At 39.7% G+C, this 14,611-nt stretch overlaps 1 protein-coding gene across 1 annotated transcript in view; it reads right to left on the bottom strand.

Moving 5' to 3' along the window:
- Positions 1-2,896: 2,896 nt before the first annotated feature.
- LOC102193326 (copine-8) overlaps positions 2,897-14,611 on the bottom strand; it is a 104,888-nt gene continuing 93,173 nt past the window's right edge. The window contains exons 17-20 of the mRNA XM_005725098.1: positions 13,634-13,736; positions 11,384-11,441; positions 11,197-11,270; positions 2,897-7,911 (exon numbers count right to left, since the gene is read on the bottom strand). Of these exons, the coding sequence (XP_005725155.1) occupies positions 7,723-7,911; positions 11,197-11,270; positions 11,384-11,441; positions 13,634-13,736 (424 nt within the window). The 3' untranslated portion in view covers positions 2,897-7,722. The remainder of the gene's footprint in view (positions 7,912-11,196; positions 11,271-11,383; positions 11,442-13,633; positions 13,737-14,611) is intronic.

Below are 14,611 nucleotides of genomic sequence, written 5' to 3'. Positions count from 1 at the left end.
TGTTAACTAGTGAACATTAAAAGGGTTACAATGGCAGATGTGTGAGCCCTAAGACTTTTATTAGTGTAATGGGTGCAAAAAAGGAAAAAGAAAAACAATTCATATTTCATTTTAGTCATGAGTTTAGTCCATTTTTAGATATTCTTAACTGAGCTGAAATTTGGGTGTAAAAGCCAGGTTTAGTGTAGGCACATCACCAAATCTTTTGTATTGATGGTGTTCTGATTGTTGATAAATAATAATAGAATGAAAAACAGTAGTGGTCCTAAGATTGAACCCTGAGGCACACCTTTGGTTGCACTCGTAGAGCTAGAAGTAATAATTTCTGTCTTTACATACTGAGCTGTGCTGGACCATTTTCAAACCATTTCAAACTGTTTACTCAGACAGTCTGCATGGGCAAGTATTTTAATATTGTATGACATGTGTGCCAAAAGCCTTTGAAAGGTCAATTCAAAAGGACTGCAAGATTTGTTTTTAAAAAAAACACATGGCACAAACACATTTGTATTACACTGCTTGTTGCCTGCAAGTTGATGAGCAGCTCGACCATGAAAATTACTGGAGAGTTACAGTTTTGATGGTGTCAGCTAGAAGGAAAGCCAGGCAGTACACACACGTATGAAACCAGCAGTCATATTTATTTTGCAGTGAAGGTGCTGGAACACTGCATTCTCCTTCAGTGCCACTTTCCCCTAAAATTTCACACTGTTTCTCCAAGGTTAAGTAACATCTCTGTTAACAGTTTGAGAAGAATCACTCCTCCGGATGTAAACAGCTGAGAGACAATCACTTCACAGCATAACTGCATAACCCCTCTGCTGTCTGAAGCTGACAATATCCGAAAACGCAAACAAAAACAAGCTGGATTGAAAGTGCTGGAAATCAGGGATCTCAGCACCTGTCAGAGTGCTTGCAGAGTTACTGGGTGCTGCTGAAGAACAACATCAACCCCCAGCAGATACAAACTGCACGGTTGTGTACTTCTGTGTGTCAGGGCATTGATGGTTTTGCTGATTGCCAGGTGAAAATACAAACTGAGAAACATTTTTTCATTTTACAAGAAATAACTGCCACCAATCAGAAAGATGACTCAGTAATGGCAACTTTCAAAATAACACAAAAGTTCTTCATGTTCTGAAGCGGTGCCTAGTTCAAGATTAGTGGCCATGTGTCTGTGCGGTTTGTGTGTTTGTGGTGTGGGTAGACTTTCTTGTACTGTAATTATCCTGTCAGATGGAGCAAACCTGATATTAATCCTAACAGGCTAGGGCTGGAAAAACGAGAACAGGGAAAAAAACGGAGCAGAAATCCAAACATACAGTCACATGAAAAAGTATACAAGTATACATACACATCATAACAAAAGCTAAACTAATTTCCCCGTGTGGGACAGTAAAGAGTTTGAATTGAAATTGAATTGAATTGAAAAATCATCTGGGCTCTAGTAGGTCTTAGAGTTAGGTAAATACATGAACAACATATGAGACATTTAAAAACAATAACTTGGAGTAATGGTTTGACTTTATCAGTGTCTCACATAACTGTGGAGGAACTTTGGCCCACTGTTTTTCACAGCGTTACTTTAGTTCATGAAATGTTTGCAGGCTCCTAAGGTCCTACCACAACTTTTGGATTTGGACGCCACCTTGATTCTTTTCTTTTTCAGCCATTCTGTTGTAGATTTGCTGTTGTACTCAGGATCATTGTCCTGTTGCATGAGCCAAATTCAGGAAAGCTTTAGGTCAGGGGTGGGAAACTCCAGGCCTCAAGGGCTGGTGTCCTGTAGGTTTTAGATCTCACCCTGGGTCAACACACCTGAATCAAATGATTAGTTCATTACCAGGCCTCTAGTGAACTTCAAGACATGTTGAGGAGGTCATTTAGCCATTCAGATCAGCTGTGTTGGATCAAGGACACATCTAAAACCTGCAGGACACTGGCCCTTGAGACCTGGAGTTCCCCCACCCCTGCTTTAGGTGTTGCACAGATTGAGCAGACTTGACTAGAATATGCTTAATATAGTAAGGAGTTTTTGGTCAAGTAAATGCCTGCAAAGTGCCCAGGTCCTTTGGCCGCAGAACAAGCCCCAATCATTACCCCTCCACCACCGTGATTGACAGTTGGTGTGAGACATTTGTGCAGACATGCTGTGTTTGGCTTTCACCAAACACGGTGCTGTGCAATATGGCAAAACATCTCCACTTTGGTCTAATCTGTTCAAAGGACAGTGTTTCAGAAGTATTGTGGTTAGTCAGATGCAACATAACAAATCTATTTAAATATGCCAAGTGTTGGAGAGATCCTAATTTGAAGAGGCAGACTGTTCCAAACTTTAGGCGCAGCAATCCCAAAGCCCCGGTCTCCTCTGTGTTCTAGTCTGCTTCTAGGAACAATCAGAATCAGCTGACCTAAGAGTTCTAACATTAGTGTAACATACAGAGGATTTGTCACAATAAAGGTGATTCTAATTCTCTTGTGTTTTTTGCAATTTCTCTGAGCATTGCTGGCCGGCAAAACTTCTACTTGTATAGAGGTGGTCACACTTGCTGATGATCAGCTAATCACCTGCATTTGATTGGGATTGGTAGCATCTGGCTGAATTCCTATAGAAGCGCTTTTAGTTTTTTCACCCACTACTTCTGCATTCAGTATATCTTTTACTAAATGAACGGTCTATTAAGGGATGTTGTTGTTAACGTGAGGCTGTATTTACCTGAATTTAAGAGCTGCCGAGGACTACGTTATTTTTTAAATAATACTTTGATATGTAAAACCTCTGAACAGAGAGAAGGCATGCTTTCTTTTCCATAATTGTGGGGTAAAAGGAGAAAAAAAATTGACTTTTAACCTTTGACTGGCTCAGAGGGGAAAAAACAACTCACAAAATGTCGTTTAATATGAATATTTATTTAAAAATCAATAGTTCAATACAGAAATAGTCATCTGTTATATGTATTATCAGACAGTCAGTACTTCAACCATGCTTTCTCTGATTAATCACGGTCTCAAAAAAGTACAAGAATTTTTTTTCCATTATTGAGCTTGTGCAAAGAAAACACACTAGAAAGCAATAGAAACACTGACACAAAGTAGATAACGATCAGTTCCTTTGAACAGTTCATTTTCCAGAAGAAGGCATCGCACAATTCCAAAAAGATCAGTCAAAGATTTAAGGCCATTTTGTACAGTTAATTTTCATATAGATTCGTATATTTCAAAACACTCAGTTTTCAACAAAAGGAACTGGTGCATCCTTTGTAAAACTGTACATGCAAACATAGTGCACATTATTAAGAAGATATGACGAGCATACGATACATTATTTGGATATCTTTAGTAAACAAAGATCTTACGTGTGTTAACACCTCACATGATCTAATAAAACACGCTTAGAAAAGGCGCCTCACAGGCACACGCGCGCACACACACAAACACACGCTCACGTTCGCGCAGTATACATCAAATGTGTTCACACATATACACACTTGTGGCTTCATGAGGCTTGTCAAAGTTAGTGAGCCGTGTAAAACTGTATGGAAGCTGAGAAAGGTCTGAAAATATGATCCTTACTTACATATTATTCCAAAGTAAGAAACTAAAAAGTAGTAGTGCTTAATTTGAAATATTGGAATTTGAATGGTTTGAATTTGGGTTTAATTAGTTTTCTGTTTTTTCAAAGTCTAGCAAGAAAATATTTCAAGTTTTCCAATTTCCAGAGCTTCAAATTCAATTTTACATTCAAGTGTCTGTGTTTCAAACCTGGTTTGGTTTTAAAAAGTTGAAAGTTTCTATCCTGAATTTCACTAAACCAGGTCCAGCAACTTTTTGTTGGGTTTTGTTGTTTGTTCATCAGTAAACAAACAACGAGAAAAATGGTCTAAAATCCTAAAATCAGAGAAAAAAACAAGTTTAACTATAAATGAGGAATTTAAATGACACAATTACCTGATTTTCACAACGTTTTAGATTATGGTGACAACATCAAGTATTTAAATCAGCTCATAATTGACAATTTAGCCCTGATTAGCTGGTCTTCTCATGAAATTTGGTGAAATTAAAATTAGGGAACAGATGTATTTTCCAACCTGGAAAGTTTTTAATGATGAACGTGTGACTACAAGAGGTAGTTTGTTGTTCAAATAGCATGGGTTTAAATCTGGGCAGCCAACTGAAATTGGGATTAAAGCCAAGCTGTTGTTGTAGTCTGCAAACAATTCAAGTTGTAGTTTACATCCATGTGTGTCCAGACTCGTATTATGTACAGCCTGTAGCATATCTGCAAGGAATCAAACAGGTGGGCAACTTCTATTAGGATCATCAAATCAGTATCTGACTCATCATCTCCCTGTTTGGCACTGAATAATGGTCAAAAGTGTTTTTGCTAGAAAACATTTTGACACTTTGGATATAAAAAATTATAATTTATTCCCATTACACAACATTTGTTGTTGGTGGTATTTTTTAAGTATGAATTATATGGTCAAAATTGTATTCACAGGTCACAGTGTGTTTGACCTTTAACCATGCAGTTCCACCTTAAGTCCAAGTGGATGTTTGTGTGGAATTTAAAGAAGCAATATTGGGGTTTTTTAAATTGCTTGGTCCAAAGCTGTCACCAGAGACAAGGCAAAAAAAAAAAGAAAGAAAAAAAGAATGGAAATATATAAATGACCTGTTGAAAAGGTTTATTCACATTTGCCTCTCTATCACTCCTTCTAGGTTAGATTTTTAAACCGTAGTGTTTCAACTACTGATGAAAAGCTGTATTTATAGGCAGTCCTGGTATTTGCAAAGAGCGTTTCTTGCTCTAGTAGTTCAGGGAACTTCTCTGTTTTTCAGCAACTGGCTACAGCAAACAAATTCTATCTGCTCCAATAGCTTAGTCTGGGATTTTGCAATGTATCATGCTGTGATGACCTTGAGGTCCACCTAGGGTTTGATCAGGTGCTAACTATGTCTCTGTTTGCTCTACAGGGACTGATTAGGTGACATAGAGCGAGCATAGAGGTGCCCTGTCTAGGCAATGAGCTCTTAATGTTGAATTATTATGCTTATTTATGCTTTCAACTGAGCAGTTGGCCACAAGAAGCCTAAACCAGTACACACACATTCATTTGATAAATTCAGCGAAATTGAGTTTCTGCTACGGTGACAATACATGGGGGAAGACTGTAAAAAAGAAAGAAATGTGATAATGCAATAAGAAAAGCAGCAATGTACACACCAGTCTCACAGCAAAATGTAAAATTGTCACAAAAAATAGTTTGTTCATGTTCCTAGACACAAACTATTGTCTTTTGTTTCGTTTTTTTTTTTTTTGAGTGATAAACTGTATGAATTATGTAACTCTTTTGTGCCTGCAGCACCTGTGGTTCAGACAACGTAGTAACAATTATATTTTAATGCAAACTCGTTTGCCTTTTAAAATTGGTAAATGAAAATTGTTTTGTATATATGTCACTGGATACAAAAATAATATTGTGAAAAGTCCTGTTGGGGAATATGAAACAACCGTAAAATTAGTATCCAGAAACACAAATCAAAAGAATTTGTGACTATTTCTCACAATACCATGAGGCTGCGGTGCAATGTAAAGTATTCCAAAGTATGTAAAAAATTCCAGTTACAATTTTTTATTTATTTATTTTTTAGTGTTGCTTTCATGGTTACTCCTTTTTACAAGGAGATGGAGATAGCACATGAATATTAAAATGTTGCATTCCCACTTAATTTAAATATTGTATCTACTGTTGTTTTAAAAGGTTATTTCAATCGACATCCATATCTCAATCCAAATCTCCGCATTCACACACACTTGTGACAAAAATAGAAGACTTTAAATTGGAAACTTGTCGAAACGGTGAATACAACTCGCAATGCGTCATCCTCGTTCATATGATTAGCACATATAAATACACATCGTAAAAACAAAGCTGTATCAAAGCTAAAGGTGTAATAAAAATGCACTCAAGTACAAACACACTACACCCACGCAAAGAAAAATATAGGGAAAATGTGTTTTTCTCTGCATTTTTGACCACTGGGCTCTTTTTGCTCAAACAGTATTTTGTTTGAGAGCAGCTGCTATTGTTTTACACATTGGGCAGGAATATGTGACAACACAATGAGACAAAACCCCTGGGCACGTGCGCATCCTACTGCCAAGGCAGTTTGTAGCGGAAAGACAGACACAGAGAGACAGGGTAGCCATGTTTCCATTCAACTCTCAAGTAGTGCTACATAAACAGCCAAAAAGCTCTTCATTAAGCTTGGATGGAGGATTAAAGTAAAATATAATAGGGTCAAAAAATGTAAAATCCGAATATGTAACTAATATTAGCCACATTTTAATTTTTTGTTGACTTCACAGTCATGCTAACAGCATCATTCTTTTAAAATGCTAACATTAAGGCTGCTAGCATGTTCACAACGACAATGCTAGCATGCTAATGGCTAGCAATTAAGCTATTTGCGATGCTCACCGCCTTGGCGTGTAAGCATATTAACAGTCACTAATTGGTGGTAAATATAATTTGTTTTTAATGATACTTTTTTCTTTTTCTTGTGACTTTAAAAGTATGTTACACATTAATATGGGAGTTTTCAATCTTTATCAACGATGTGTGCTAGCTAACCAACTCTGCTGTTCCTTGAGTATTTAGCTTACATTTGTTTACGATGAACAGAGAGTCTAGGTTTTTTAAATAATTTCCAGTCAAGTTAAATCCTGTATGAAGGTCATTATAGTACTTGAACAAAAAAAATAAAAAAATAAAAAATAACTAAATAAAACCTTTCTTATTTCTGATTAGCATAAAATTCTGACTTTTTCAATTAAACTAGCTAAAAAAGAAGGCTGGATGGAAAGACAGCTAAAAGTGACAAATGTAGAAAAGAAAGGATTGAGAGAGATGGAAAGATAAGGCTGAAGAAGACAGACGAATGAAGATACTGGCAGACAGACACTCATCCCCCACAGACAGACAGATGGATAAAAGAGGTAGTGCAGGGCCACTATATGCATGCAGTTGACTGAGGCTACACTCATGCAAAAGTTTAATACAAACACTAGAATACAGTACGGTACAGTACAGCACAGTACAGTACGGTACAGAAGGGCTACCAGGACCTGCACTGCTGCTACCTGGCATGGATGCCAGGAGAGAGAAAGAAAGAAAGAGAGTATTACAAGCTTCATATTGAAACTATATAAAAGTATCAACAGTAAAAATCCTCGTTAGCATTTACTGTAAACAATGAGTGATTTGGAGAGAAAGAGAAAGAAAGAAGTTATATATGTCCAGTTATTTACAAGTGAAATTACTGCTCATTTAAGATCATGTAACTCCTTCATTTGTCTGGAGACATTCTCTTTAAAAAGTAAGATCAGCCGTTTTATACTGCTTTTCCTTTTTTCTGCCACAATTTAAATTGAGACTCTCTGAACTTTCTCCAAAATCTTTCCAAGCATAAAATAAGCAGGTAAAAAAAAATCCAAACAATGACAGGAATGCTTGACAGTGGAAGTAAACAGACTCTCATCTTTTCCTGCCCTCAAAAGCATCACTCTCCTGGCCCGGCATGCAGCTTTCTGAACACATGAAAGACCACTGTGATCCACAACCACAAGGCATGGAGAGCGGCTTTAAGGAAATGGAAGTATTTCGCGTGACAAGTTCAGCGAACCCCTGACTCCAAAACCTTTTCCAGCCTTGCTCCTCAGATCTGGGTTTGGATGGGTTGCCCAGGTGGTGTGTATGGAGGCGGCGCCGGTGAAGGCTTTATCCCGCGGGTCCGCATGTAGGAGAGGAACTGGTCTGGAATCTCAGCCAAGACATCTTTGGCGAGCCGGGCCATGCTTAGGATGTGGTTCCCCGTACGATCGATGTAGTCCCTGAACGGGACAAACTGAAAGGTAAGAGGAGGAAACAGATGTTGAGACAGGAGTTGGTTTGAAGAACAATGCGAAATCAATCATATATAGGTTTTATAGGCACTGCAGGCTTGTCAGGCAATTTCCTCTTGCATAATTCTGCGCGTCATAGCCATCAACTCTTAGCTAGCTAGCCAGCCAGCTAAGTCAGCATCATAGGCAGTGTAAAAGGTGAACAAATTTTGAAGCTTTGCCATTAGACCTTTAAAAATATTACAGTTATCGTTAACCAAGCAGAGCTGATTATTTCCTTATTGATTGTTGGTCCTGTTGTAATTGAATGTCACCCTACCAAATAAATGACTACTATCTGCTTTCCATGTGGTTTTACTGTATTTGATGTTGTTCTGCACTGAAACTGACCAGTTAGTCACGTGACCAGAGCTCAAACATCTGTCTGTCGCTTCTAAGACTTTCTGAAGAAAAGCAGTCATAGAAAGTTCTGTCTTGATGAACAAAACTTGGACTTTTGTCATTTCAGGCAATAAAACAGCTGAAAGCTAGAAAGCTTTTACTGAAGACGCTGCTTTAAAAATAACTTTATGGAAGTGGGACCGGCCAACTGATAGGACTTACAGAGGTGAAGATATCGGTGAAATGTGTGGGAAGACAGTTGGGTTTGGTAAAGAGGGGGAAAATGAGAGAAGTCACAGAGAGGATAGACGGCAATAAGGAAGAAAAGCGCAGATGGAGAAGAGACTGGGTGAAAGGAAGAGAAAGGGGGGTGAGAACGAAGGAGGGTGAAATATGGTGAGGTGGGGTGGAGGGGGGAGCAGTGGGAAGAGCCACACAAATGAACGAAGAAAATGAAGAAGTTGAATTAAGTAATACTATTCATCTTCTTTTTGTTACAAGTGGGAGATGTACTTGTGAACTGCAAGATTATTTTTGTAAAAGTACAGCTGTACAGCTCACCAGGCTAGCAGCTGCCTGTGAGAAGAATCTAGCCTAATTAAGACGCTGCAGAATCGCCCGGGCGGCTGAAACTCTGGCGTGTAGCTGTGCGGCGATCGGGCTACAGCAAATTGTAAAGGTTTCGCCTCAACTGGGGTAAAGAAAAGTCTGAATCTGTAACATCACCTAGCTGAGCAGAACATGTAGAAAGATGAAATGTGCATATTTTCATCCAATTTTTCATTTTTCTCCTGAGACTTTTGGTAATAGAGTCTCCTGACACGGTTTGGGGCTGCTGGAGTGAGAAATTGAGCAGTTGGAAGCTTTGAGATAAGGCGAAAATACAAGCCAGCAGCTACATAACAAGCACCAGTTAGCTCTAGGAAAAGTCAGGGATTACTGGGATCAAATATTAGGCTGCATAATTTATAGTGGTGCTGAAAGCATACGTGTATCCTAAAACACCAGTCACCGTATGATCACTGAAGTTGTTTCACTTTGCTGATATAAATCTTGTAAATCTCTCTCATAATGTCCCTCCAATGGAAGACAAAGTCACTTTTTATATTTACTTAATGAGATGTTGTCACCTGCAATCACAAGATCACAAATGGAGACAATTTGTGCTGGAAAGACTTGCTGCAGAAGTTAAGCTTCACCATGACACTTGGGGTTATTAGCTTTCTGATAATGAGATCCTGCAGGCTGAGCTGGTGTAATGCTCCCGTACAGAAACGTAGTTTTTCACTGCCACCAGGTCTTTTTCTGCATGAAGCGCTTGTATATGTGTGTGCTTGAGCTTGTTAAAAAAAAAAAACCTAACTAATGAGCGTGGCTCTGAGGGAGGGTGCGAGAAATAAGACTATGACGGCGGCGGCATAAAGGTCACGGAGGAGGAAAACGTGACTTCTCCGTGTTGCAATCAAACAAGTGGTTTGCTGTGAATGTTCGCTTTTCTTCTACTTCTTTTATTTCGGTGCTAAGATTAAAGCTGCTTTGGGATTACCTGCAACCGTGAAGTGATCCCCTGCAGCAACACAAACAGGAATACAAATAAAAGGGAAGGCAACGAATGCCTGGCTGAACTGGATGATTGAAGGGATGGGTGAACTAATACTGCATGAAGTACGACTGTGACTTTATACATTAAAGGCACGTCTATGTGGCTGCTTTGCTAACCTAAATGACCTTTTAAGAATAAAGAAATTAAGCACACAGGTAGCCGCTGTTGTGGCTATGCCGAAGCCACGTCGGGAAAATTCTGATCTTTCTGCGCTGCACAGGTCCATCTTACATGACTGCCTGCAGACCCCACAATGCCCTAGGCTTTTTAAAATGGGCATTAAGCCAGGGGTTAGAGCTGAGGTCCACTGCTCATTCACTTTAATGAGGAAGTGAGACTGAGTAAAAGATGGAGGGGATGGCGATTTGGCTCTTCACTGTTACTGGGGAGCCTGCCATTATCTTTGTGTGTGTGTGTGTGTGTGTGTGTGTGTGTGTGTGTGTGTGTGTGTGTCTCTATTGCCATCTGGGGTCTGGTGCACCACATGGTTGGTTCTGTCTGCTCATACCTCCCAGGCCCAATAAAAATGCATAGGCCCTGAGTTTGGCTGGAACTGGAATTTTGTTGGGAATGTGCATTGCTAAAACATCAGCTGATAGGGGTCTTCAGGTGGGTCCCACTTAATTACCTAATTTGAGCACTTGATTTGTCAGGTGTAAATGAAGTACCTCGTAGCACAGGTATTGTTTCAGCACACACAGTTTGTACAGTTAAATCCATAACTTGTTTTAGATTTAACTATCCTGTCTTCCTTCTCTCACCCCAACTGGTCGCAGCAGATGGCCCCGCCCCTCCCTGAGCCTGGTTCTAGCGGAGGTTTCTTCCTGTTAAAAGGGAGTTTTTCCTTCCCACTGTCGCCAAAGTGCTTGCTCACAGGGGTCATGTGATTGTTGGGTTGTTCTCTGTATGTATTATTGTAGGCTCTACCTTACAATATAAAGCGCCTTGATGCAACGGTTGTTGTGATTGGCGCTGTATAAATAAAATTGAATTGAATTGTCTCGTGGGCAGTGCTGCTCCATGAGGATGGGGCTGGCTCACACCAATTTGACTCAACTCCACTTTCCAATTAATATTCACAGGCTCTATTTACAAACAATCATTTGGCATGCAATCCCAGTGAGGGGACACCCGTATGACCTGCATTTAATACCCTTAAGACGTCTGTATAGTCACTTTAAATATATTGTCACAGCAAAGCTGTCAGAACACAGAATGGACCGAAAACGCAGACCCAAGACAGTGACACAGGTTAGTGTAATGAGGATGAGTAACGATTTAAGAGACTGAAGGCAGACCTCACCTGAACAATGTCCCTCTCGGCGTATCTTCCTCTAGAAGAGATTCTGACTTCATCACCGTCTAATTCAACCATGGCTGTAAAGATTAAAGACAAAACTAAGCTGGCAGCAGTTTTTCCTACAAAAAAAATCTAATCAAATAAAGGTTTGTTATTTTAACCCACATGTTTCAAGATCTTGTTGACTTACCATCAAATTCTGCAGGCCCTACTCCCACAATGATAATTGACATCGGCAGGCAGGAGGCCTAAACGAGAGCGAGAGGAAGAACAATTAATATTTCAAAACATTCAAAGCTGTGAAAATCTTTACTTGAGTGTAACGCCATGCATGTTCACCCGTGTTGGACACTGTGGAGGTTTTTCTTTAGTAAACAAATCATGTCACATTCATGTCTCGCAGAACACATACAATATGTGTGATCATGTGTGTTTTCCACCCCCCGGAGCGCTGCGTGGGTTGAGCCATCACTGTAATTAATATTAGACATGAGACACTCAACTCGCTGACAGCTAACAAATGACATGTGTTTGTGTTGTACGTGGGCGCATTCGTTCAAGTGTCACAGAGTGTGTATGCAGTCCATCGGTGTGTGAGTGTGTTCAGTGAGTAATGTTATGACCTCAGGCTGCAGAAAGATAGATGATGTTATCAAAACATCTCGCTTATTTTTTTGCTCCCTGTAGTAGAGGTCCTCATTGGGTTTCTAATTCTGCTCCACTCACCCCCCCCTCATATCTCGCATATATCTGCCCCCTTTTTTTTACCCAAGCCTTCTATTTCTCCCGTCGAACCATCAAACCCCCTGTCCTTTGTTGTTTTCACAGGCCCTGAGATGGATCACTGGTTTCAGAAACATGGCTTCCGTTCACTGTTCATTTTGTTTGCATTCTGGGCGACTCTGGACTTGACAGTGATGGAGAGGATGGTGCGAAGGTGAACCACATGCTGGCAAAAGCAGCACAGCAAACACACATTATAACAGAAGGAACCGCTGCCAGTCATGGACGTCGTATCAAATGCGAAATTCTATTTTTTATTAAATTCCCTCAACTGTGCACAGTTCACATGCGCTTTCACCCCCCTGCTCATTTGCACACAGTTTTGTCTTGACTGTAAATGTTTACAATCCAGAGTATTTATTTATGTTTAAGATTTGGTCCACAGTTATTTAGTTGTGTCCTAACTTTTCCCACCACAACACCGCATGTAACCAGCACAACAACAGAAAACTCTGTGACTGCTACCCGTGCACTATAGTGCACTAACCCTGATGTGTGAAAAGCACACTGTGACTTGCTGTACATGCTAACCCAGTATAAAAGGAGGATGTAGCCATGGCGATGTCACCCGCTGGGTTAGGCCTCTACACTTTGAAGCTTCAAAATGAGCCACCACACAGTTCTTATTGATGGTTTTTTGAAGTTACTATATTTGGACAAAAGGGCTGAATTATCTTGGTTTGCAAGCTGTCTCCACAAAGTGTACAGACATGCATTGCTCAGTAATAGTCTAATAGTATATTAGAATTTCTCTCAACCGAAGCACAAACCACACAGCTATAACATTAATCAGATAATCCATTAAAAATGCCCCAACAGGCATAAACACAGTAGAGAGGTCTACTTCAGTGAGTGAAATTAATAGAGGGAAACTAATAAACACATATCAGAGCCAGCTCCCTGTGTTGGGAAACCTGTCAATTAAAACAGCCATGCTCCCAATCCAATTATCCAGGTGGATGAGCTTTAAAGAAATCATCCCACTCAGAATTCTAGAAATGAAGAAACTATCCACAGAGGCCAAAACTTATTCTTGTATCAGGCTATAAATATGCTTTTTAATGCTATAAAGTTGGCCGTTTTAACATGAGAGTCCATGAATACGGACTCGAGAGGATCTGCAGTTTTTGCCACTTCTGCATTTTCCCCTGTTCTAACCCTCAATGGTCAAAACTTCAGATGATACAGTAATCATCCAGCACAAAGCAATTTTCATCTATTTAGGGATGGGAACATCATCAGTGCTAACAAACTATCTAGAAGTGTGAGATTTAGATTGTTGCACCTTTAGCTAATCAGGTTGTGTTTTGATGTGTGATGGTCGTAGTGTTGTGGTGTTGTAAATATATGCGAAATGGGGCAGCTAGCATGATGGTCACGGTCATTTCTCTTTGCATTCGCCTCCATGGTGATTCGTTGCTTCTTTAGCATAAAGTACTGCTACGTGAAGTTTAATTAAGGGATGATTGCTTCCTTCCTTTTTTGTCGTTCATGTTTTCATTATTTCCTCATTCCTTCAGCCAGTCTTTGGTTTTGAATGGCATTGGCTTTATTTACCATTATTATAATTAAACTTTTGCAACTAATATTTCTTCAAAGGGTGAACTTTCTGAGAGGTGCAGGCTCAGGTGTTCACAGCTGCTCTGCACGTCCTTACATTGACAATAGATTCCTTGGTCTGGGCCATGTCTGAGATGACCCCGTCTGTGATGATGAGGAGCACAAAGTACTGGGAGCCATCCTTCACAGATGCTGCGTATCTGTACAAAAACACACAAAGAAACAATTTGTGGTTATTTCTGATCTCCTTACATGTTTTTGTTACAAATTCAGCTCATTACTTGAGTAGATTATGCATCACACTGTGTAGTTTAATTACATGTAAAGCATTTAGTGGCTTTATTTAATAAAGAGCAGAAACAGATCTGTGAAAACAGGGTGGTATTGATGCTCTGGATAACAGGATAATCTGTCAAACACATCTTTATGTCAGTTTCACAGATTCTTGTCTTATTAAGAATTTTAGCCACTCTGTTACCAAGTGTGTCCTTTCACTCCTGTCTGAGTCGTGACCTGATATTATTCCAACTGCTTCAGTTTCTTTCAAGCATCACCTTTCTGTGCAGCAAGCTACGTCTCCATCTCCTAATAACTTCCACTATAGACCATCACAACACTGTAGATAGAAGGATGAAATATAGCAAAACAAGTCGAGTCAGAGACAGCGAGAGACCAAGGAAGACAAAGTCGATAATTACTAAGCTGTATGGGGGAGTGGAGTAAGAGATAGCAGAAATGATAAATGGGGGCTGTGCTATCAAAAAAAGAGATGCAGAGGCTGGACGGGACTTAAAAGAACTGCAAGCCTAAAGTTGATAAATAAGTCTTACAGTTGCAGAAAGATGTTACGTGTCCCCATAACAACTAGAGTTTAAAGTTTTTAATGAGGTTATGAGGAGGAATTTATGCAATGTGTTCTGATTAGTTACGTTCTTATCTCACACAGCTGAACCAGGTCTGAGAGTTAAAACTTTTAGAGCAAAAACAGAGTTAATGATCTGCAGTCTGGCTCGGGGGAGGATAGAAGTTTATGAAAAATGCAGCCTTGTTTACGTCTCTGAAACGCTTAACATAT

This window comes from Pundamilia nyererei, unplaced genomic scaffold (genome assembly GCF_000239375.1).
Source record: "Pundamilia nyererei isolate P.nyererei 1_Seehausen unplaced genomic scaffold, PunNye1.0 scaffold00014, whole genome shotgun sequence".
NCBI lineage: Eukaryota > Metazoa > Chordata > Actinopteri > Cichliformes > Cichlidae > Pundamilia > Pundamilia nyererei.
Note: the sequence above shows the minus strand (reverse complement) of the source record. Positions and strands in the feature narration are given on the sequence as shown.